Source organism: Perca fluviatilis, chromosome 21 (genome assembly GCF_010015445.1).
Source record: "Perca fluviatilis chromosome 21, GENO_Pfluv_1.0, whole genome shotgun sequence".
NCBI classification, from domain to species: domain Eukaryota; kingdom Metazoa; phylum Chordata; class Actinopteri; order Perciformes; family Percidae; genus Perca; species Perca fluviatilis.
Genome location: NC_053132.1, coordinates 30639956 through 30666311, shown reverse-complemented (window position 1 = coordinate 30666311; position 26356 = coordinate 30639956). Strand labels below are relative to the sequence as shown.

Sequence of the window (26356 nt, the reverse complement as noted above, 5' to 3'; positions counted from 1 at the left end):
TTTTTACTTTATGTTTTGGATCATTGTCTTGTTGGAAGACAAATCTCCGTCCCAGTCTCAGGTCTTTTGCCAGACTCCATCAGGTTTTCTTCCAGAATGGTCCTGTATTTGGCTCCATCCATCTTACCATCAATTTTAACCATCTTCCCTGTCCCTGCTGAAGAAAAGCAGGCCCAAACCATGATGCTGCCACCACCATGTTTGACAGTGGGGATGGTGTGTTCAGGGTGATGAGCTGTGTTGCTTTTAGCCAAACATAACGTTTTGCATTGTTGCCAAAAAGTTCGATTTTGGTTTCATCTGACCACAGCACCTTCTTCCACATGTTTGGTGTGTCTCCCAGGTGGCTTTTGGCAAACTTTAAACGAAAAACACTTTTATGGATATCTTTAAGAAATGGCTTTCTTCTTGCCACTCTTCCATAAAGGCCAGATTTGTGCAGTCTACGTAACGCTTTGTCCTATGGACAGAGTCTCCCAGCTCAGCTGTAGATCTCTGCAGTTCATCCAGAGTGATCATGGGCCTCTTGGCTGCATCTCTGATCAGTCTTCTCATTGTATGAGCTGAAAGTTTAGAGGGACGGCCGGGTCTTCGTAGATTTGTAGTGGTCTGATACTCCTTCCATTTCAATATTATCGCTTGCACAGTGCTCCTTGGGATGTTTAAAGCTTGGGAAATCTTTTTGTATCCAAATCCGGCTTTAAACTTCTCCCACAACAGTATCTCGGACCTGCCTGGTGTGTTCCTTGTTCTTCATGATGCTCTCCGCGCTTTACACGGACCTCTGAGACTATCACAGAGCAGGTGCATTTTACGGAGACTTGATTACACACAGCTGGATTCTATTTATCATCATTAGTCATTTAGGTCAACATTGGATCATTCAGAGATCCTCACTGAACTTCTGGAGAGAGTTTGCTGCACTGAAAGTAAAGGGGCTGAATAATTTTGCACGCCCACTTTTTCAGTTTTTTATTTGTTAAAAAAGTTTGAAATAGCCAATGAATTTCGTTCCACTTCATAATTGGGACCCACTTGTTGTTGATTCTTCACAAAAAATTACAGTTTTATATCTTTATGTTTGAGGCCTGAAATGTGGCAAAAGGTCGAAACGTTCAAGGGGCGCGAATACTTTCGCAAGGCACTGTAAGCTGGTAGAGTGGAAAGTATACATATTTGCTGTAAGATATAGTGTTTGTGGTGTAAAAATCAAAAGTTCCCAAACTAAATCTAGGCTACTACAGTCCAATCAAAAGTTTGGACACATATTCACATTGAAGTTAATGAGAAAGCGTGTCCAAACTTTTGACTGGTACTGTAAGTAAAGTACAGATACGTGAAAAGTACGTAACGTTCCTCCACTGGTGTCAGTGCAACTGACATGAAAAATAAAGCATTTAAAAAGAGTTTTGTTTCCCCAGCATGACCAGTTGTACACCTGGGCAGCGGTTAACCAGCCGACTCACTCCCTGGATCCTCTTGAAGGGAAACTACCAGGGCAACTGAAGGGCCCCTGGCCTCCAGTCAAGCCAGGCGGAGACAACAGGACTGGACTCAGATCCACAGATGCAGGTAAGCACTTACACATGGTCTATGCATTAAGCTTTCCAGTTTTTACAGTCCCATACCACTTCAGACTTTCAACCTTCTGCTACGTAACCCCCAACCCTGCACTCCTACATGAATCCCTGCGTACCCCTTATGTCACTTTGTGTACCCCTTTTGGGAACCAATGTATTCATATTACACACAGGCTACTTGACTGCTGATAACACAGCAAGACTTTCTCAATAGTAATTTTGGTTAGTTATTTTTGTGGTCAGTTAATAATTGGCAAAATGTTGAGGTTTAAGTGAGTCCTCGCCCCTTGGGATTTCTTCAGAATCTGCATCCACTTTATGAATTTTTCTTTTGCGTTGTACCCAGTTGTTATGTATTAAAACTTGTTCAGGGTTTACAGTAGGCCTATGTGTTTAGAATCTACTGGATGTGACAGCGATGGTAGAATGCTACAGTATATGTAACCAATGTAAGCTCTAATACCATCCAAACTGAAGAGCAGATAATAATGTCTCATACATGACAGTGACTTAAAGAGCGAGAGTACTGTATACAGCAGGGGTTGGCAACCTTTTTAATATAAAGTGCCATTTTAAAAATGGTCTTGTTGATTAGTGTGCCATATTAGCATTAAACCGTATAGGTACCGGAGTTATCCTTTATTACTTAGTTGGTTGTCAATGTACACACAAACACAGGCGTATTGCATATGCTACATCGGGGGGGTTAGAGAACATAAGAAGAAGTGAAAAAGATTGATTTATGATTTTTTGAACTGCTATAGTGTATGTTGTGTTTTAATCACATGCTAATCAAACATATTTCCAGAAAGTAGAAGAATGTAGGTTTCAAATAAAGCCTCATACGAAATAGACGAAAATCAAGCAAAAAGAGGTGGATTTAAACAGGATAATGTATCCTCCCCCCAATGTTGAAACAAAACCTACGCCCTTGCACAAACATGAGATTGGTATTGATCAACTTGAAAAGAAAGTTAATGAGTATATGTCACAAAGTTTTGAATTATTTCGTATACCGTGATACAGTGACATTTTTGGAGACAGTTATCATACTGTGAAAATCTCATATAATTGCAAACATACCAGTGACATAAATATATTAAATAGGGCTGGGTTAAAATAATCAGTTCTCTAATTAAAATTGCTCTTTGTTTGATTGATCTTGATTGATAATATCCTGAAATGCCTTTTATGTTTTGTTGATAACGGCTGTAGTTTGTTAATGACTTGTCATGTTTGTTCCTGTTAAAGGACAATTCTGGCGCAAAATGAACCTAGGGGTTAATAACACATTTGTACCGAGTTGACTGTTCTCTGGGATATGATTTCATGCTAATCGAATATGACCAGTTTTAGCGGAAAATGGTAATTAGCTTATAAAGCTAGTCGTCGGGGCATGCTAAAGTAAAAAGAAATCGCTATTTCTATACCACTAACAAGGCTCAAAATAGCGCCACACTTCCAAGGTTCTTCCACGATTTCTTTTTACTTTACCCGTGCCCCGATGACTAGCGTTACAAGCTAATTACTGTTTTGCACTAAAACTGGTCACATTCGATTAGCATGAAAACATATCCCAGAGAACGGTCGACTGAGTCGGTACAAATGCAAAATGAACCCCTAGGTTCATTTTGCCCCGGATTTGTCCTTTAAGTAAAGAGTACTTTGTGGAGTACATTTGCCTCATGGACTTATGGCGGTGTGCCATGCGCCACACATCTGCCCCGTTATAGTCTATGTCCATGACGTTCCACTTCCGGGTTTGCTCCTCGGGAAATTCCGCTGGATGCATGTATTTTCGCTGATGTCATTTCCTTGTGCTGTCTTTGTGTTGGCGTTCTAACCTCCGGTGGATTTGTGAGGACTATGGTTAACTGCTCCTCAGATCTCTGCAGGGTAAATCCAGACAGCTAGCTAGACTATCTGTCCAATCGGAGTTTTCTGTTGAACGACTATTTTACAGTGGCTCCATGCAGAGATTAGCGCCGCCCAAGACGATTGTGATTGGTTTAAAGAAATGCCAGTAAAGCAGAGCACGTTTTTCTCCCATCCCGGAACACTGTGTGGACTAGCCAGACCCTCCTCCGCTCTGCAGCGTGTGTATGGTCTGGCAAAGCAAGGCTAACCCAGTTATGACAGCCAGTTAGCAAAAATATGCATTAATCAACCACCAGAACCGGACCGAGTACATACTACATACAGTACACATACTCACAGTGTTGGTATGTAGGTGTGTGTGTGCTTGAGGGAGGGAGAAAAGTTGGAAGGCAATGAAAACAAAGAGAGATTTTGTTTTAACTACATTTTAGTGTCGTCTTTGTCGTCAATGATATTGCATGTTGATATTGCGTATCGTCGTCAGCGTTTAATCGTCATTATTATTGTTAACGAATTTAACACTAAAGCAGAGGTATTAATTTCCAAACAGGCTTAGTGGCTTGACTGTTATAAAGTAACGTTAAAGTATGGATTTAATTAGTTAGTTATTTTGCTGCCGGTAATGTTATTAGATCTATAAGTTAGCATACTTACACAACCTAGAAACCTAGAAACAACCTATAAATGTTGAATTTAGATCTTACAGCAACTTGATACGATATAGTGTCTGGCTTTTGTTTGATACCTAGTGTTGACAAAAAATGCCTGTTTAGTGAGTTTCCTCTTAGCGAAATGCTCTGAGTGAATTTAAGCTGGGCTTTTATTGTGAAGCGTAGACACAAACAGCCAGCTTTATGGCAGCGCTTTTTTCCCCCTCAACCTTTATTGTGTGGTTGTTTAGTTTTATTCACAGTTTATTAATATCTGTTAGGGTTTAGGGAAATGGCGGACCCAAATGCAGAGAAAGTAGGCAGTGGTGAGCTTGAGGATTTAATAAAAATAACAAAAGCGATACAACCAAAGGAGTCCTGAAGACAGCAGGCAAAACTAGTTCCATAAAGGATAGGAAGACAAAAGAACAGGAATCACAAAAACTGGAACACCGAGACAAAGGGGGTAGACTCCACACGCAAACACAAAAAAATACAATACAATGAACTGACCACAGACAAAGACAACACAGAGACTAAATACACACGGTAACAAGGTGAAACAAGGAACAGGTGAAATACATCAGGGTGGGGCAGACAATCACAAAGGCGGGAAAACAAAAGGCAGGAAGTAAGACATGACATGACAAGGGAGAATACAGACTACAAAATAAAACAGGAAACTGAAACATACACAACCATGACAATATCCAACTCTGTCCAAACTGCTCCAAATTACAAACCCCATTCACTGGATACCCGAAAGCCATGTGTGAAGTAGATTGGATAAACGGTTCTCCAGTTGTTTGAAGGACACACAAACACACACACACACACACACACACACACACACAGCGTCATCAATGTATGTATGTTGTTGATTTTTTCTGACAATGGAACCTGGCTTTAAATAGTCTCACCCCCTCTGGAAGTATGGGAGTATGGGAGCAATGTTACTAGTGTCAAAGTCAAAATATCCAAGTTTTTGAAACCCACTCATGATCTGATCTGCATTCAATTTTATTCAAGGACCCTGACTGTTGTGTTTGTTTCTTTTGCCTTTCTTTTGCTTTTCCTATCTTCATCTGAATGGGGTTTTTCATCTTCACGCTTTGCCATTTTAGAAGACAATCAAGGTGAGTAATAACCTGTACGTTGTGGTCTGTATTTTTGTGCTTACTCAAAGCCAGATAATTTGCAAACACTAGCAGATTGCCATTGTTGTTAGGCCCCAGGCATAAATGTGTCTGCCTGTTTCATAATATCATACCTTGAATTAAACCTGCAGCTCCATAGTGGGTGGAGTGTCCCAGCTGGTGATGTACAGTAGAAATGCCAACCTGGTCACAAAGTACAGTAGTGGTATCCACTTGGCCGTGAGTTGAGCTTACACTTTGTCCAATCAGTCTGGGCTAAATTGCAGACAGCTTGTGCTGTTTTAGTGTCTTTTATTAGTGAAGATGGCCACATAGGCATCTCCAATATCATATAAAGCCCTTTTATGTATGAGTTTGGCTCTTTTACTTTTTAATTACTCAACTAAACAAAAAGACCTGACAACATATTTTGTTGTGTAAAATTTGCTGCACATACATTATTGTTCTCTAAAGTAAAAGTGTGTCATTACGCAGGGACAACATGGTGACTGATTACAGTGTCTTAAAAATTCAATAAAACTTTAGCAGGACAGTTTGTGTTTGGCAGCTGAAGACGTCACTCTGGTCGAAACTATGCTCAAATAAGTTGGCCGTATCCCCATGTACACCTACAAATGAAACACGCCCAATTTGTCTCATCTATAGTCTATATAGTCAGCATATAACAAGTATGAATGAGTCACCCTCACTAAAGAAAACATGGTTTAGACTCACTCACCAAAATCATCTAGGTAACCCTTACTGCAGTCTCAAAAATTTAAAAGCACAAAACAATTACACTGTTCCAATTATGCTATTTATATTTTGTGATTTTTTTGTATTTTATAGTAAACTATGATGTTACAAACTACAGCACTAAAGTACTAAAGTACAGCATGTAAGCACATAATAGTTTGATGAACCTATGTAATATGTAACTTCATGCTTTCATATGTTTACAGTTGTTTACAGAAGACGTACAAGCCTTCTGAAAAGTGTTCTTTTGTACTGTATTGTGCTGACCTGCCGATGTGTCTGTTTGTTCAGAACACCATGCAGCAATTTTGGGTTTGACACAACAGAAGGAGAGCCAAGAGGTCAGTCACTTTAAAATTCTCTAGTTTACTTAGAGCTCAGGCCGAAATTATTTCTAGCAAAATGTATTCAGAGCACACAACCTTATAGTTATTTCTGTACAGTGTTGTGTCAATTTTAACGATCTGAAACGCAAGTGTGAAACGCAAAACGCAAGTAGCTTTGTGGGCGGATCTCGGGCGCTGTTGCTATTATACCGGCGGGATAAATGACTCTTGCGCCCAACGCAAATCTTAAATGGGTTGGTCTGAAGTAGCTAGGTGTGGTTTGGGCGTAACGTGAAAATAACCAATCAGAGCGCCATCTCACATTCCCTTTAAGAGCAGGCGCGCTTGTTCCATGGCGGATTGCTATTATGACGGCGGATTTGTCTGGTGCACGCCAGCGGGAGCTGTCCGGGATGCGGCAAAGTAATAAATGCCCGTCTTGTCCGGGTGGCGATGTTGCTGCGGCCTCTCGGGCGCGTCTCCTCAAGTCTGGAGAGGATTGCTGCAGCCATGGAGCGTGGGCCTCCAAACGCACCACCTGCACCTGTTGTGCCCCTTCCTCCTCCCCCCACTCCATCTCCGTCCACCCGCTCCACCAGGAGCGCATCGCGCATTGCCACTCCCGGACCAGATTCTGCCGGAGTGTCCAATCCCACCGTAGTTCAACATCACGTCTCCTTAAGTCCTCTAATATTTCCTCATTTATGTCATCAACACATCCATGATTCATGGAAATGTGTAAAACACAACACGCCACAAAGAATGCTGGGACTTTTTGAGGACTGTACTGTAAAATGCGTCCTGATCTATCCAAACACCTGAAGCGCATTTTCAGTAATATTTTTCTTTGTAATTATGTATGGTTTTCAAAAATGTGAACTGCTGTAGATGAGAGAAGTGTATGCGCGTTGTGCACACGCTACATTATGGCCAAGCATTCGTCTCTAAAATAGCATCTGAATAACGCGCTACTGACTTTAGACTTTAGACCAGGTTTTTCCTGGTCATTGGCGGAATTGTTTTCTGAAACTGCAGAATAGCACCACATAACGCATACGCGGAACACGCCTTTCGCGCTGAACCGCGTCCGAGCGCCAAATACATTCCCTAATTTACCGGTGTGCGTCTGTGGAGGGAAAAGTCCGCTGTGCGTCGGGTGCAAAATAGGAACGATACATGCGTCGGTGTACAAAGGCAATTGCGCTGAGTGCAAGATAGGGCCCTGAGTGTTACATGCTTAGTATTCTATATCCACGACGTTCCACTTCCGGGATTGCTCCGTTGCCACCGGAAATTCCGCCGTCTGTTCAGCCGATGTCCGTCCCCTTCCTCTTCCTTTGTGTTGGCGTTCTAACCTCCGGTGGATTTGTGAGGACTATGGTTAACTGCTCCTCAGATCTCTGCAGGGTAAATCCAGACAGCTAGCTAGACTATCTGTCCAATCAGAGTAGGGCTGGGTACCGAACGTCGATACTTTTATGGTATCGAAAAAAATATTTCAATCCTATGAGTATCGAAAAATACTTTATCTTTCGTGCCAAATTTCGTTCCAAAGTTCTAAGCGCAAAGCTTACTGTCCTCTCTGCATATTGACACAGAGCGGAGCTCCGACCGACACACACACACACACACACACACAACACACACACACACACACAAACAAAAACAACACACACACACACACACACACACAACACACACATACGCACACGGAGAGGTGCGGACGGCGTAAACTGTCTGCAGTTTTCGTCAGCGGAGAGTCACGGTTGGTTTCAAGTGTCGTTACATTTTTAAAACTTCACGCAGACGCGTGCTGTGATATGATGTTAATGGCGAGCCGAAAGCGGTCGGTGCGCGGTTGACGTTCCACTTCCTCTAACAGCAGCCACCAACGGTGGTTTCTCTGCCCTGATGACTGACTGACAGGCTGAGCTTGCAAGGCAAGGCACTTTTATTAATGTTACTCTGAGTGAGCAGTTTTACCAGATTTTTTTTAATTTTGATAACTGTTTTGATTCACAATTAAGGTGGAAGTAAAAGCTTTGTGTTTAATGTATTTTTGTTGATGTTGAAATGGATTTTAAAACATATGGTATCGAAAAAAGTATCATTAGGAATCGGTATCAAAACTGAGGTATCGAAATTGGCACCGGATCGAAAGATTCTGAACGATACCCAGCCCTAAATCAGAGTTTTCTGTTGCACGACTAAAACTACTTTTGAATGTACACATGTTCCACCAAAACAAGTTCCTTCCCGAGGCTATTTAACAGAGGCACCATTGCTCCGTCCGGCACTTAACGCCGCCCAAGATGATTGTGATTGGTTTAAAGAAATTCCAATAAGTACATTAGTACTAATAGTAATTTAGGGCATTTTTTAGGCCTTTATTTTTGTAGAACAGCTGAAGACATGAAAGGGGAGAGAGAGGGGGGGTGAATGACATGCAGCAAAGGGCCGCAGGTCGGAGTCAAACCCACGGCAGCTGCGTCGAGGAGTAAACCTCTATATATGGACGCGCACTCTAGCAGGTGAACTACCCAGATGCCCTGGTATCAGTACTTTTACTTAAGTATTGGATCTGAATATGTCTTTCACCTCTGCCCATTAGGACTTATCTCTGTCCACACAAAACTAGAGTACACTTGCAGTGTACAGTAAAATGGGCTATTTTTGTCTATTTTAATTTTACGTTGCCACCCAATGCAATAGTTTAATAGTCCGGTCATTAAATTCTTTTCAGTTCAATTCAATTTTATTTATAGTATGAAATCATAACGTATTTTAAATCAAATCATAAGTTATCTCAAGACACTTTACAGATAGAGTAGGTCTAGACCACACTCTATAATTTACAAAGACCCAACATTTCCAGTAATTCCCCCAAGAGCGAGCATTTAGTGCAACAGTGGTGAGGAAAAACTCCCTTTTTAGGAAGAAACCTGGGACAAACCCAGGCTCTTGGTAGGCAGTGTCTGATGTTGCCAGTTGGGGGTGTGATGAACAGTGGAAATAATAGTCACAATAAAGATAATGCAACTATGACTAGAAATAGTAGTTGTAGTAGTTCATGGTGTAGCAGGGCACTGCAGGGTGTAGCAGGGCTACTGCAGGGCATAGCAGGACACTGCAGGGCACTGCCGGGCATAGCAGGACGTAGCAGGGCGTAGCAGGATGTAGCAGGGCTTAGCAGGACATAGAAGGACATAGCAGGGTGTAGCAGGACATAGCAGGACGTAGCAGGACATAGCAGGACGTAGCAGGGCATAGCAGGACGTAGCAGGGCGTAGCAGGACATAGCAGGGCATAGCAGGACGTAGCAGGGCACTGCAGAGCGTAGCAGGGTGTAGTAGGGCATAGCTGGGCGCGGAGCAGGACCACGGCGACATTTGCTCGGCCATTTGTGCTGTGTGTCGTTTACTTCAGTTCAGTCAACACAAAATCTCAGAGGTTTCTGTGAGCAACTCCCACAATTAAATACCTTTTCATAAAATACTATAATACTAAATCTATTTGGTTCTAAAGCTGTTTTGAGCTATATGCAGCGTATAACCTCGAATAATCAATTTCATCCTTTTTATTTTGGCAAATAAACTAAATGGTTAATTTAATCACGGTGCAAAAATGCTAATCGCAGTTTGTCTACCAAAAGAAGGAGTCGACTCAGCATTTATATTTGTCTCTGCATCTCTCCTGTGCACAGTGTGTCTTTCAGTTCAACAGTCAACACACAACCTGCCATCTGATCGCACACATCCACACCAACCTATAAAAAAATCATACAGTTTAGAAACTTTAGTGTTTTGTTCTAATGAGTCACATAAATAACATTGCTGATATTATTATTAAAGCGTATAGTGCACACACAGGACTCCAGTTCATTTGCCAATAAAATGATTTGAGTAAAAAGAAAGCTCTGTTTTTTGTTATATCTCTTGGTTCTCTCTTATTTGCAGGATGAATGTGTCCTTCCTTCAACCAAACTGAAGGAAAAACACGTCAATGTCATCCAACAGCTGGAACAAACCATAGAAGACCTCAGGACTAAGATTGCTGAGCTGGAGCAACAGCCCCCTCTGCTGGACAGGGACAGTATGAGACCCAGCGCCTCCACCATAGACAGGGAGTGTGGAGGCGACGAGGGCCTGCTGAGGGTTGTGTGTGACGCTCACCTGCAGACGGAAAGCGCTCACGCTCTGGGCTGCCTGGAGGCCAAGTCAGTTCAGACGTCGCCCATGGACGGCAGCTTTAAGTTCAAAGTGCCTTGTAGCGAGCCGGGGGGAGGGAACGGCCTCCTGCTGCCTCCACCCAAACAGGATGGCTTCCAGTGTTCATGTCAGCTGCAGCCTCCACCACCTCCACCTCCACCTCCACCTCCCCTCCCAGGAGGAGCACTACCTCCTCACTCTTTATCAGGACAGATTGTGGCACCTCCCCCCCCACCACCTCCTCCTCCGCCGTTACCAGGAGGCTCAATGCCAGCGCCTCCACCCCCACCTCCATTACCTCCTGGTTCAGCAGTTCCTCCACCCCCACCACCACCCCCACCTCCTCCACTCCCTGGTGGCATTGCTCCACCCCCACCCCCGCCTCCTCCACTTCCTGGTGGCATTGCTCCACCCCCGCCTCCTCCTCTTCCTGGTGGCCTTGCTCCACCCCCTCCTCCTCCGTTACCAGGATTAGGAGCTCCAGCTCCTCCTCCACCACCTCCTCCAGGCTGTGGGCCTCCTCCCCCACCTCCTCCTCCACCAGGAGGCCTCTGTCTCCCTCCGGCGATCCCGGGGGCTCTGGGCTCCCTGCCTCCCCCTCTGCCGTTGGGGCTGTACACTCTGGGTCTGACCCAGGAGAAGCCCCCCAGGAAGGCTGTGGTGGAGCCACCCAGACCCATGAAGCCCCTCTACTGGACCAGGATCCAGCTGAACATCAAAAAGTAAACATGGCATAGCCCGAATAGCCTTAAGATGATGGTAGATGCTAGATCGGATCTTCTAGACGTGTCGACGTCAAAGGACGTGCCTCGTGGCTTGCCTTATAGTGCGTTCCATTTGTACTTGGAAGTCGGATTTTCTGAGGTCAAAGTCGGAAACCCGCCCCCCGACCTCGAGATTTCAGAGCTCTGAACTCGGACAACCACCGAGTACCCTAAGCTAAAAACATGGCTGGAGACAGCTAGCTAGACTATCTGTCCAATTTGAGTTTTCTTTTGCATGACTAAAACAACTTTTCTCCCATCCCGGAATGCTGTATGGCTAAAAAGCCAACATGGCTGCTCTGTGCATCAACAGTTGTGAAAGCTGTAGTAACATACAGTTATTAGCACTTCTGTCTTATTTGTGTCTCACTAAATCAGTCGTACACACAGTCCTGTCCATCTTCTATCTGTGGACTTGTTGTTACGCTGTTTGTATGCACAAAAAACTGTGTAATGTGTTTTTATAAACTGGCATTGCGAACAATGGCTCTCCTGGCTAGAGCTAATGAAAATCAGACTTGTAAATGGAACACATCGGGTGTAAAGTCATTCCCAGCTCCGAGTTCCGAGTTCCGAGGTAAAATGGAACGCACTATTATTCTGCCTCTGATTGGCTTGGGCGGGCTTAAGAGTCCATTGGCTGAGAAGCTTTCAATCAAAGCTTTCCTCAGGCTGCTTATTGGATGAACTGCTGGGTCAAAATGGGCGGGCCCGGACCTAAAATGGGTGGGCCCAGGCCCACCCGGGCCCAATGGTAGCGTCGCGGGTGGTTTCAGAAAGAGAGGTAACTTAACCTCAGAGTCAGTTACTATGGTAACTGAGCCTGTGAACCTAACCTGGTCAGGAGCAGGTTTTCACCAATAAACCTCAAGTTTGTCTCAGTCTCCTCCCTCTGACACAGCTCTCTTTCATTTCCTCATTCATTCATTCAGTCACTATGTTAGGCAGACTATAAAACTTTTTTTTTCTGAAAACGTGGCATTTCCTTGTGTCGACAGTCCCGTTGATGAAGAAACTGCTTTACTTCGCAGGGTGTTATATGTCGGGAGATGATATTGAACCCCGACATTTTAATTTTCAGACAACTACCTATTTGAGCGGTATCGTTTTTCTTCCCAGTCTGTTATGCAGTCTAGGCTACATAACCTCATATCACTAACGTCACCCATCTTGGACATGCTCTCCCAGCAGATTATTTGTGACACATTAATTATTTTGCAAACAGCAGTTTTCTTTACAACAATGTATTTGCTTGGGACTATATTCAGCAGCGGATTAATCCACATTTGGTGCTCTAGTGAGTAACTCAAGAGTTAACACTTTGTCCTTCTGGAAGTAACAGTTCGAAGGCTTGTACTACTGTAAAGTGAATGCACAGCAGTGTTTACAGACATCAGCATTTGATAAATCCAGACAACAGAATATTTCCTTTTTATATACTGTATATGCTGACTTGTTGTGTGGTCTCTGGGTTTATTTTTCCCAATGTGTGTGATATCTTATATTTCAGAGCTTTTTGTCTACACATGAACAAACCCCTATCTGATACTGATAGTATGTTCAGCCAGCGGTAGCAGCGTTTTTTTGTGTTGACTTTTTTATGCATTTTTATTGGATATAACAGATAGACAGGAAAGTGGGTAGAGAGAGAGAGAGATAGGGGATGACATGCAGCTAGGGGATCTCGGGTCAGATTTGAACTCAGGCCACTGCCACGGGTGAGCTAGAGGTTGCCCCAGACTCCAGTCACTTTGGCCAAAACATAGCAAGATAAACTCTACTACTAATAGTTTATTTCCATTGTTTACAAGAATGATTGGAAACTGCTTGCTGCATGAAAAAAAAAGAAATCCAATGATCTACAACAGAGTGGCATGCCAAAACATCTTTGCGATTAACAATAAAAACAGTTACATTTTTTTTACAAAATACAAAACATACAATTCGCAACATGAATAAATCCCCCCCTTCGTCATCACCACCCACCCTGACAAAAATCAAGAAAAGCTGACACAGTAACTACAATATTCCAGACCTTTCACAAAATAGTAACAAAATAGACAATAAACCAAATAAACATAAATGACAACACCGTAAGCCCATCATACACACATCTCTCCCCAGCACAAAGCTTCTTAGGAGTCCTCCAGAAAGTTCAGCTACTTTCTCCATTTTCTAGTCTAGACATCCAATCTGGCAAACCGTTTATATGACATTTTTTCAAACGCCCCCACCCTAGCCCTCTCACAAGCCCACTCTTGGATTGACGGCACCCCTTCATTCTTCCATCCTCTTAAAATAATCTGTCTGGCTATCATTAAACTAGTCTGGACCCAGCTTCTTATGTGCTTATCCATCCCTCTTAGGATTGACCCATCTCCCAGAACAAATCATCTTGGGCTGAATGGAACCTGGGTCCCTGTAGTCTGACATAGTTTATCATGTATCCCGTTCCAAAATTCCTGGACCTTATCACAGGACCACAGGACATGAAGTAATTGGCCGTCCTCTGTCTTACATTCATGTTCAGTCTTAACAAACAGAGCACAAGTGATTTTCCCAGTTGGACTATGTTTTCTCGTAAGGTTCAACACTAATAATACTGAACAAATTTAGAAAAAACTAATATTTGTACAAAATACATCATTAATAAAGTGAAATAATCATGGAACATCCTGATCTAGGATGGATCAGTGTGTTAGAGCAGTACAGTCTTTAGCCACCACTCACCACTGGCCTCTCTATAAGTTGAACAGTTTCTTGTGTCTCACAAATAGTGGACAGCAAGTCCAAACCTAACAGTCCTTGGAGCTATCAGGGCTAAAACACATCCGTTTTGAATATCAGAACAACAAAAACTCCATGTTATAATTTCCTTGCTGTACAAGCCTTGTTTTCCAAAGGTTTTTAAATAAATGTGATAGGCAGAGGAGTTGTATTAAATCTAACATATGATACCAAGCTCATTTTAAAGCTGCGTGAACCTGTGTAGTACTTTAACATGCTCAGAATGGATTTTAACTAGGATTGGGCATCGAGGACCGGTTCCAACTTGGAAAAAATATGATTTCAATGGAATCATTTTAAAAAATTACAATTCCAATGGAATCGTTTCTTTGTTGGAATCGTTTTGAATCCAATCATCGGTTTCAAATTTAACATGCGCAAGTTATGTTTCTGTAGAGGCCACCGTACTTCCAGGCGCTTGTTGTGTTGCAGCCATGGAGCACAGTAAGCGGCGCTCTAAGGTGTGGCTTTGTTTTATGTTGAAAAAGCCCGGTAAATCACCATTGAATAAAAATAAAATCAAGAATCGGAATTGGAATCAGAATTGTTAAAATCAAAACGATGTCCTACCCTAATTTTGACACATGATTTTGAATATACTTATCATCTGTTTTCTTTTGTGTTTCTCAGGGAGGTGTCTTCTTCGTTGGTGTGGGAGACCATTGAGGAGCCTGACTTGGACTTTGAGGAGTTTGTAGAGTTGTTCTCCAAAACAGCTGTGAAGGAGAAGAAGAAGCCGCTCTCTGACACAATCACCAAGTCCAAGGCCAAACAGGTCTGTGTGTTTACGTGTGTTATACATACTGTACATGTACAAGTAGTATAGTCACAATTATAAGGTCAACATCAACCAAGCATAGATTTTTTTTTTATATGAATGTCACTCAATCACTCTCATTATAATAAGAGTCATTGAGTTCTAAACACTCAATTCTATTGTGTTGATAAAAGTTTGATGATATATGATTACCCTTGTCATATATAAAACCCATACATGTGTATAATTTTGAATAAAGAATGCCCATAACTGTGTATGACAATACAAAGACTTTTTACTGTGCAGTATTTTCTTATGCAAAGTATATAGATTTGAAAACATATTGAAGAACAGCTATTGGCTAGATTGTCATTAGGTGGTCCCCAGAGGATTTCTAATCATTTTGCTGCGGTCCTTTGCTGCGTGTCATTCTCCCTCTTTCTCCCCTTTCATATCTTCAGCTGTCCTGTATAAACAAAGGCCTAAAATGCCCAAAACATAATCTTTAAAAAAAAAAAAGTTTCTATATCAGAAATTTGGGTTTCTTCCAAATTGTCAAAAATAATAACGTGGATGGTTCCCTACATCGCTCTTCACAAGTCAAATGATTGATCAGTTCAGTTCTTTTATTGTATTTCGGTGTTTTTTAAATTTTATGGCAAAAAAATAAATAAAAGAACGTCGGAAAAAGCTTCATAAACGTGGGGGGAAAAAACAACCAAAACGTAAAAAAAACCATTCTCAACAAAAACTTTGGAAAAAGTGACAAAAACGTTGGAAAAAGTGACAAAAGCATCGGGAGAGACGACCAAAGTGTCGAAAAAGACGACCAAAACGTTGAAAAAAAGTTTTCATTTTAAAAACGAAAAAGTTGCATTGTCGACAGGAAGACAACACAAGGGTTAATAATGCAGAGGGTAACTTTTTGTCATTTATGCTGCCAGCTTTTATTAGTTTGAAAGCCATTTTTACAGTCACAGCATAACCAGTGGTACCATATCAGTGAAAATAAATGCACAGCAGCACATGATGTGACTCACAGGACATGCTGCAATGGCAAAGCTCCAGTACATCTGACCCTTATGTCTGTGTGTGTTTTTAAGGTTGTGAAGCTACTAAACAATAAGCGTTCTCAGGCAGTAGGCATCCTCATGTCCTCTCTGCATCTTGACATGAAAGATATCCAGCATGGTGAGTCCATCATCAGTTCTGTAATAGCTTGATATTTACCTACAGTAATACAGCGTAATCCTCATGAAATATTATGTAGTGTACGCCACACAGGGTACACTGAGGAAAAGATTCATCTCACCAAGTCATTTAGTCTCAGATTCAGCTGTCAGAGCCTATTTGGTACATTTTTCCAAAACAGTTGTTAGTTGGTATAACAATCACATCTGGTACACATGTGCTTTTACTCCTTGTAGTGTCATTTAAGGTCATAATAGCTGACACTGGATAGTTGCCATAAATTTGATGATTGTACATTTTGCAGTACTAGTCTTTGCTCCAAACCCAAACACTACCTGACAGGATTTAGTGATCCTCCAAAACACATTGGAGCCAGTTTATTATTTTGTGCCTTTTCTGATATTTTGTTTTGCATGTAATCACAAAATTTTAGCAGAGCCAGTATTAAATATGTTCTACATTCTTTTCTTTCTTTTTTTTTGTCTTTTTTTCTTTGATTTTAGGTAAGAATAGAATTGACCCCTGACCTAAACACTGAGGCTGATCCTTGACTATGACTGAATTGACTTGTGACTTCTGCTTCTCTGTCTTTAAGCCATCCTGAACTTGGACAACACAGTAGTTGACCTGGAGACCCTGCAGGCCCTATTTGAAAATGTGAGCAACACACATTCAGTTTATCTTGTTGTCTGACTATAACAGAATCTGAATCAATCAAAGGGCTTTGTTGGCTTGTAGGGGTTTCGGACCTTTAAAGCTTCAATGTCTGTTTCACCCTGTTGGTAATCCAGCTTTGACTCCAGGTCTGTGCTTGTGTGTACCTTTCTTTAAAGAAAGTATGGGTATTTTAGTCCTTGTTTTACAGTTTTCAAAGGTACTTTGTACTAGCACATTCCTTTAGGTCGGTGGTAAGTAACTGGTTATATTCTCTATGACTCTGTATCACTTTGTGAGTATAACCAACATGAGGTTAGTTCAATTTCAATTCAATTTATTTTAGCCAGAATAGTATTTCAGTCAGACAACTCACGTTTGAAATGTTTATTATGAGAGCAGAACATTGTGTTTGGTGGCCAGACTCTGACCTCATCACTCCCAGCAGTTTGGGTTTACATGAGATATTGGGGAGTGATGATAAAGTAGCTTCCCCTTTGGCCCGAGCCTGCAGGTGGATGCTGGAGTGGTGGGGGGGCTGAAAGCAGGCAGTCATACATGTGCAGGGCGGCAGCAGCATTGACAAGGCAGAGATGGGGAAACTGCAGCTTAAATAGACTGCCAAATTGAGGGGGTGTGTTTGGTAAATGATATGGGGAGTGAGGCATGTCATGTGTGTATACAGCAGTGCAGATCGAGTTGACTGCCTGAACTAGCTCGCAGGCGTCGCACCATTAAAGGTGCACTATGAGTTCCTGCATGGTTTCAGCGTGATTTCATTTTTGTCTCAAATCGTAGATCCACTAGCTGCTTGCCCCCTGAACACACTGTGAAAAAGCCCGGTCTCTGGAGACAACACAGGGGTCGTGAACGTCAAACAAACACTAGGCGCACAGGCTGTGCACCAAAATACACCAAACCACTCCAGCCAATCACCGACAAGATGGTTGGAGGAGGGGGTGGGGGTTAGTGACAGTTAGTCAGTTAGTCATGGCAGTTATGGAAACATGGGGGAGGGGATTCTGGTTTTCAGAAGTGACCATGCAGGAACTCATAGTGCACCTTTAATGTCAATACTGATTTCCAGAGAATCCCATGTACAGGTGTATAGCATCAGTTTCATGTTAACTAACTGTTAGATTGTTCACTGCCAACAATGGTAGATAATGTATACCAGAGCTTTTCAAGGTGAGACATATGACGCACGTGTTCTAAAAAAAAGTTAGTTATACATGATAAACTATATCAGACTGCACATGCAATGTCTATACTAGAAAATGGAGAAAGTAGCTGAACTTTCTGGAGGACTCCTAAGAAGCTTTGTGCTGGGGAGAGATGTGTGTATGATGGGCTTATGGTGTTGTCATTTATACATACAGTATGTTTATGTGGTTTATGGTTAATTGTTATCTTTTCTTGATTTTTTTCTGGGTGAGTGGTGATGACGAAATGGGGGGGGGGTGGGGGCATGTTGTTTAAAAAAATAGAAATTGTTAATCACAAATAAAAAAGTTAGTTATTGTAGTTTGGCTGCTGATTCGGCCCAGGCGGTCAACACAGTCAGCAGCAGCAGTGACTCATGGAGATGATTAAGGAACTTAAAAATAAACCTTAGCACCTGATTGTTGCAATTTGCGTCACAAATCACATTTCTGCACATAAATCAGTCAAATCTGAACACAGACATGACACACATATTTTGGATTTAGGGTGACTTACACTTATTATTATCTTTGATGTCTATTGCGAATATGTTGTCTCAATTTTGTCCAAGGGGGTTCCCACATTGTCAGACTTTGAAGACCCCTGGTGTATACGTTCTACTGTTATGTTGAACTTTATGAAAGTGGACGCAGGTTTAGTCAGTCTCTTGTGTCTGTCCCTCAGAGGGCACAACAGGACGAGCTGGACAAGATTGAAAAGCACATCAAGTCCTCAAAAGACAAGGAGAACGCCAAACCTCTGGACAAACCTGAGCAGTGAGTTGGTGTTATTCCTCTGATACTTCAACACTAATGAGCAGACATAATTCAGGGTTCAAAATTAACTTTTTCGTCCACCAGCTAAATGGCTAGTGAATGTTATCATTTTTACCAGGCACTTAATAGATTACCATTGTTTTTTCGGCTGGTGAGTGAAGCAAATCTACCAATGGTGCTAATTTTGAACCCTGACGGTGAATGATGTGTGTCATTCTGTAAAGCCTGTAAAGCACACGGGAGAAAATCAAAGAGTGAGTAGAGAGATGGCAGAAGACATGAGTTGGATCCAAAGCAGCTGGTGTTTGTTTCCTCTTGTGTTGCAGATTTCTCTACCAGCTCTCCCTGATCCCAAACTTCTCCGGCAGAGTCTTCTGCATCCTCTTCCAGTCCAGCTTCTCTGAGTGCATGTCGTCTATAATGAAGAAACTGGACACACTGCAGAGGGTATGCAAGGTGAGTCAAACTCTCCAAACTGAGGAAAATAAACGGCATCTTGACGACTGCCATACAGTAAGAAAGAAACCAGGTTGGTACTGTAAGAAAAAGGTAAACAATGGCAGAACTGGCAGCAGCATTGACGTCAATGTTTCGATTTGATTCGATGAGCTACTTGGTGGGATCGAGCCTTTCATTCACCATAAAAGAACTCATCTTAACCCAGTAAGTTTACAAGACTCTGAGAGTCCTGGCATCCGGTTGCCCTCGAACTCGTCCATGCTTCCTGTTTCCGCTTTGTCGTGCACCGCTGAAAAAAATAGAGTGGTGCACTGCCTCTGCTCGCGCACTTTAAATCCTGGCGCGCCAGTGAAATCTACGTCATTTTGACTACACATTGTAGGGAATGTCAACTGTAAAGAGGCCTTAAGCGTCGCGAATAGCAGCGTAGCGCATCTGTTTTTATTTCTGCGACCATGTTATCCAATCTGTCCGTTCATACCGCACAAACAAAGGGGCCTCGATTTTATAGTTAGATATCACAGGTAAGATGTATGAGTCTTTTACACTGGGTGTCTGGGATTTACAGTAGAAATATGAGTCCGGTATGAATGGCCAGGGGCACGATTAGACATGGTTCTACGCTATGCAAAACTTACGTTAAGGTGTGTTCCATCTGTAAGAAGCCAGGAAGGGACACAAGTGGAGGAGTCGAGGATGCAATTTAAGGGTTATGAGATGCACCTCGGGAAGCTGCACACAATCACTGGGCCAAGCGTGCTAGCATGGAACTACTTATAAGACCACAAATTGTTATTTTTAACATTATCTGCCAGTGCAAATATCAAATAAACAATACAATAGATTATAATTGAGCTTCACAGGTGTTGGTGTGCATTTTTAAACTTTGGACAGAGCCAAGCTATCTCTTTCAAGTCTTTATGCACAGCTAGGCTAACCATGTCCTGACTCCAGCTCTGTACTTCACACAGACATGAGATGGATATCAAACTTCTCCTCTGACTCTCTAAAAGAAATGTAATAAGTGTAGTTTCCAAAAGCATTAAAGTATTCTCTCAACAGTTCTTGCATACACAGCAGATGAATCAAATATGAAGTATCAGCATTGGGCCGAGCTCTTAGCACTGACCCTGACCTCTCTGGGCTCTCTCTTCAGCTGAATGCTAAACATGGTGCTCTCTTTAAACACTTTTATTTCATGTTAAAAAGAAAAATAATTTCTTGAGATTTTGTGTAAATGTTTCCAACAACACTTTTCCTGCCCCTAAAACATCTCTCAAATGTGTAGGATTAAACTAGCTGTAAGCATCCTTATCAACACTTTGTAACATTCTTCCATTGTGTTTGTATCTCTGCTTCACACACCTCTGTGTCTGTCTCTGCAGGTGTTAAAGGACAGTAAGACAGTGAAGCAAGTTCTCGGTCTGGTTCTGGCTTTTGGTAACTTCATGAATGGTGGGAACAGAAGCAGAGGCCAAGCTGATGGCTTCACCCTCGACATACTGCCCAAACTTAAAGATGTCAAGAGCAGCGTGAGTAAAGAGGGAAAGATGCTGAAACAAACTGCACTAAAACATATTGAAATGCTGCTCTTCTACCCTGGACCTTGGAGTTTACAGCCTTTCACATTTTATGTGCTGATTATAGTAGAAAAAGTATTAGTTTTTTTAAAAACCCTGGAAGAAATTCATTTTTTATTACTCCATTGTGATTGACCACATACACGTAGTCCTAAAATACACACATCGCACACATAGACATGCAGTTGCAGCAGAGAGATGTAAGAATGATGGGGCTGCCCATGTCGGACACCCTGAGCAGTCAGGGGTTTGGTACATTGCTCAAAGGTACCTCGGCAGTGCCCAGGTGAATTGGCACCGCTCCAGCTACCAGTCCTCACTACGTACTGACTGGTCCATGCTGGACTTGAACCAAAGTAGGGCTGCACCATATGAGGGAAATATCAGATATTGTGATTGCGATCAGATTCACCATATTGAAGGGAATGATCATTTTTGTATCGTTATTCACATTTTCATTGAAAAAGATTCAAATTAAAAAAATGTTTAGCGCGCGCCCATATAAATAGGCTCAGTCCTCGACGCAGCAGCCACGGATTTGCTTCTGACCTGCAGCCCTTTGCTGCATGTCATTCCCCCTCTTCTCTCTCCCCCTTCAAGTCTAAGCTGTCCTGTCAATAATAAAGGTATAAAAATGCCCCCAAAAAACAATCTTAAAAACAAAATAAATGATTATAGTGTGAGTTTTACGAGGGTCTGTACCAAACAAAGATTTTTTTCTTTAGTCTGTAGGATACGATTTGAAGGCTGGGACGTCTCAGGAGCCCCACAATACTTCATTCAGAATGATTTGACACATATTTTTCCATTAACCAATATTGCGCCCGCCTGCGATTTGGATATTGCACTAATTAAGAGTTTATATCTATTTAACATTATCTTATTTGTAGTTTGCAGTTTTGCTTGACCCTATATTTATGGATGTGTCCAGTATATAGCCATTACACAGTTATTAAATCAATTCAGCAACCTGGCAAGGTAGCGATGGAGTTTTTCACACTATCATGTCATGGCTGAGCCGGCAAAAAAGAAGCAGAAAGCTAGGAAAGCATTGTCGGAGGAACAGAGAAAGAGGAAACGGCCGACTGGCCGAGAGAGGAGTCAGACACAAGTAAACATAGGAGCTGCTAAATATCTATTCTGAAGATGTAGGGGGGGGCTCTATAGAGAAACCTGCGAGCAAAAAGACATAAAACAGCGAAGAAATGGCCAAAACTGCATAGCGCCCCTTTAACAAGGGGCATGCGTTTTGGTCAGTTTGCTAACAAGAGGCATGGCAATCCCCCTTATCCTCCCTCCTATGGCCACGGTTCAATTCCAGCTTGGGACGTTTGTTGCATGTCATGACATTATATGAAGCTGGGGTGTTGAGGGAATGCTTGGTTTTGCTCACATTGCCCAGGTGATAATCACTGTTATTAACTTTGTGGTGCTGAAGAAGCCGTGTAAAGGCCCAGAGAAACACTAGAAATACCTGACTTCTCCACTCATGTAAACTTGCAATCTTTTTCTTTTCTCCACATGCAGGACAACATGAAAAGTCTTCTAGCTTACATTGTCGCATACTACCTCAGACACTTCGATGAGGTAAGCTTTTTAGTTATTATACCTTTCTCCATACTATAACTCTTTCTCCTTTTAAGACTAGCTTTGTTCGTTGCTTATTTTGTCCCTATTTGTATACTCTCATATTCAGAGCTATGAGATACAACAAACCAAACTTAGATTAGAAACACGTTTGCAACATTTCCACATCCCTCTAGTGTTGCATCACACAGCTGTAATGCTTTTAAAGGTCCCATGGCATGAACATTTCACTTTATGAGGTTTTTTAACGTTAATATGAGTTCCCCTAACCTGCCTATGGTCCCCCAGTGGCTAGAAATGGAGGTAGCCCTGGGTATCCTGCTCTGCCTTTGAGAAAATGAAAGCTCAGATGGGCCAATCTGGAATCTTCACTTTATGTCGTCATGGGGAAAGGTTACCTCCCCTTTCTCTGCTTTGCCCACAGCTGCCCAGATAATTTGGTCCACCCATGAGGAAACAGAGCTACAACCGTGGCCGCAAGCTGGTCAAGGCCACACCCCCACCCTCCACCTTGCCCCCCCTCTCTCCTCCTCAGTAGCTAAAGACACTAGAAATGACACATACTAAGGAAAGCTCATTGTGGCTGTAATTCTGCACCAAGGCTGAATTTCGGGAAAGAGACTTCAGATACAGTATTAGGGGACCGCTAAGGTCTATATAAAAGAGACTTCAGATACAGTATTAGGGGACCACTAAGGTCTATATAAAAGAGACTTCAGATACAGTATTAGGGGACCACTAAGGTCTATATAAAAGAGACTTCAGATACAGTATTAGGGACCACTAAGGTCTATATAAAAGAGACTTCAGATACATAAGAAAAAATTATATAAAAAAAATTAATACAGTATTAGGGGACCACTAAGGCCTATATAAAAGAGACTTCAGATACAGTATTAGGGGACCACTAAGGCCTATATAAAAGAGACTTCAGATACAGTATTAGGGGACCACTAAGGTCTATATAAAAGAGACTTCAGATACAGTATTAGGGGACCACTAAGGTCTATATAAAAGCAGCATGTCATAGGACCTTTAAAGTTCATATTTATCAGCAGCCAGTAAATAAAAATGATGTATGTGATGCTCTGAAAACAGTATCAGACATTTATGTAAATATCCGAATTGTTTATGTCATAATGTGTTTTTTTTTTTTTTTTTTTGTGTATGTGTGTGTGTGTGTGTGTGTGTGTGTGTGTATGTGTGTCCATCTGAAGGATGCTGGTAGAGAGACGTGTGTGTATCCTCTCCCTGAGCCTCACGACCTGTTTCAGTCTTCACAAATGAAGTTTGAAGACTTTCAGAAAGACCTGACTCGACTCAGGAAGGACCTGAGAGGTAACACACACGCACACACACACACACACACACACACACACACACACACACACACACACACACACTACACAAACACACTATCTTTGTGGGGACCTGTCATTGACATAATGCATTCCCTAGCCCCTTACCCTAACCTTAACCATCACAACTAAATGCCTAACCTTAACCCTCACCCTAAACATAACCTAATTCTATCCCTAATCCTAAAACCAAGTCTTAACCCTCAAACAGCCCTTTAACCTTGTGGGGTCCAGCATTTTGGGCCCCACAAGGCTGTGCAGACCCCACAAGTATACTGTATTCCCCGGTTTTTGGACCCCACGAATATAGTAAAACAAGCCCACACACACACACACACACACACACACACACACACACACACACAACAATTGACAACAAACTTACTTAGCCTCAATTCACAATATTGAGGTAAAAAAAGTTTGTCCTTCAAGTTTGTCCTTACACAAGGTATGTAACCAGCCTTGGTGCCAATATATTACTGTAACTATTTTGTAGTATCCATCTGCTTGTATTTAGTTTTCTCTTGGATTGATTGTAATTTCTGTTTGCGTTATTTAATCAGCGTGCACATCAGAAGTGGAAAAGGTGTGCAAGGTTTCAGACGAGGATGACCTGCAGCCTTTTAAAGACAAGATGGAGGACTTCCTCGCACAAGGTGACTGACAAAAGAGCTCATCATCCTGAGGAATTCCTTTCATATTGAACAAATCTGCACCTAGCCATTTGTGTTCAGTGCGGATGCAGGAAGTAGTGTGCTTTATGTAGCGAGGCAGAAAGTCACTAAGTTTCCATCCACTTGTCAATCTGAAATTCGGTAAAAAAAAAACTCATGCGAATAAAGCTGGTGAAAGTGTGTTTCCATCCAACAGCTTTAAAGCGAATAAAAATCTGTGCGTAATGACGTCACATGCTGTTTTGCGATTAAATTGGTATATCGAATTGATTTGAGACATTTTATGGTGCTTCCATTCATTTTTGCACTGAATCGTAAAAGATTCAAGTGAACTTTTGCGAACAAAGTTTTGCTAGACAGAAGTAGTTGTTAATATTAGAAGCCAAGCTATAGCCTAAGCTCCGATGGACCTTTGGCTGAGGATCTGATCCAGCTCATCAAAAAGGTGGAACTTGCCTTTTATTTTCCCTCCGGCACCGCTGCGAGACAACTCTCTTTTTTGAGCCGTGTATCGCTGTTTGAGCGCCTTCCATTTACTCCGCAGGACGTCCCACGGCTTGTCGTAATTAAGGGACATTCTAAAACGCTTAACGTGAAAAAGCTTAACGTGGTTTAATATCTAAACAACGATCAATCATCACCAGATGTATCATGGTCATATCTTGTCATGAACACTTAAGCCTGTCAAAAAAACAAAATCGAAATCCAACGATTATAGAAGTTATCTCACCGTCACGTTAATGTGTCAGATAACCATAATATTTGGACATTGGGTTAGATTTGACCGTTTTAAGTGGTTATGATGAGCAATATAGAAGAGGATGTTTTGGTGATGATTGATCGTTGTTTAGGTACATTAAACCATGTTAAGCTTTTTCACATTAGGACTTATAAAGCCAATTTTTTTTTTTTTTTTATTAAAAAAGGCTCTGCTGCCCTGAAGCAGAAACGCTTTATGTCAGATAACATCCATAATAATTGGACTTTGGGTTAGATTATTTTACAGTTTTCCGTGGTTATGAGGGGTAATATGAGAGAGAAATTTGGTGATGATTGATCGTTGTTTAGGTACATTAAACCACGTTAAGCTTTTTCCATAGGCTCTATAAGCATAAACGCTTAATGTCAGATAATGTCCATAATAATTGGACTTTGGGTTCGAGTTTTTGACAGTTTTCAGTGGTTATGAGGAGCAATATGAGAGAGAAATTTGGTAATCATTGATCATTGTTTAGGTACATTAAACCACGTTAAGCTTTTCCTCGCCACACGGCCACTGAAGAAGAAAACATTAACGTGAGATAACTTCTATAATCGTTGGATTTCAATTTAGTTTTTTTGACAGGCTTAAGTGTTCATGACAAGATATGACCATGATAAATCTGGTGATGATTGATCGTTGTTTAGATACATTAAACCACGTTAAGCTTTTTCACGTTAAGCGTTTAATGTCCCTGTCGTAACTGTTGGTCATTTCCTTCGCGAGCTCCTGATAAATGATGGCGTTTCTTAGATTTTTGCTATCTAAAATAGCCATTATATTTAAGTTAAATTAAATTTAAAAAGTATCTTGTCTCCTCGTTTGTCCACTTACATCTGTTTTTGTTGACAGCTGTCATGTGTGCAAACAGAGCGGAAATACTGGGCGGAAATGAACTGAAACTTCTTCTTCTTCGTTTTATTGCGGGTTGCAACCATACAATGACCTAAAACTTAATCGCAATTCATTATTTATTCGGCAAATAACGTTTCCATCAGCGTTTATCGCATAAGCCATATATCGATCAAGAGAAAATTTGATGAGACCGAACGTATTTTCTTTGAGTCGATATTCATGAAATTCAGTCGGATTTTACTGTTTCCATAAGGCATTTTTCATTCGATATCACGTAATTCGGATAAAAACGTGTGGATGGAAACATGAGGGTGAGGAGGTTCACGTACTGTCACAGACTTACAATTAATGTTTGATTTTTTTACGTTAACACGATCTTTAACTAACTACAATAAGTGTTTATAAGGAACCCTGTGT

The 26356-nt window shown here is 41.7% G+C and overlaps 1 protein-coding gene across 3 annotated transcripts in view; it reads left to right on the top strand.

Annotated features, from left to right (window-relative positions):
* The window catches only part of LOC120551471 (formin-2-like), a 48776-nt gene that overhangs the window by 14089 nt on the left and 8331 nt on the right, over positions 1–26356 (top strand). For 2 of the 3 annotated variants that reach the window (XR_005637881.1, XM_039788934.1), the window contains exons 4-16: positions 1422–1572; positions 5233–5244; positions 6292–6341; positions 10283–11256; positions 14716–14860; positions 15946–16033; positions 16629–16690; positions 18575–18666; positions 18993–19122; positions 20511–20657; positions 22233–22292; positions 23510–23630; positions 24214–24306. Coding sequence is in view for 2 of the 3 variants with exons in the window: in XM_039788934.1 (XP_039644868.1) it covers positions 1422–1572; positions 5233–5244; positions 6292–6341; positions 10283–11256; positions 14716–14860; positions 15946–16033; positions 16629–16690; positions 18575–18666; positions 18993–19122; positions 20511–20657; positions 22233–22292; positions 23510–23630; positions 24214–24306 (2125 nt within the window). In the remaining variant the exon portion in view is untranslated. Of the gene's footprint in view, positions 1–1421; positions 1573–5232; positions 5245–6291; positions 6342–10282; positions 11257–14715; positions 14861–15945; positions 16034–16628; positions 16691–18574; positions 18667–18992; positions 19123–20510; positions 20658–22232; positions 22293–22716; positions 22822–23509; positions 23631–24213; positions 24307–26356 lie in introns of those variants that run through there. The other variant, XM_039788935.1, reaches the window with a different exon arrangement.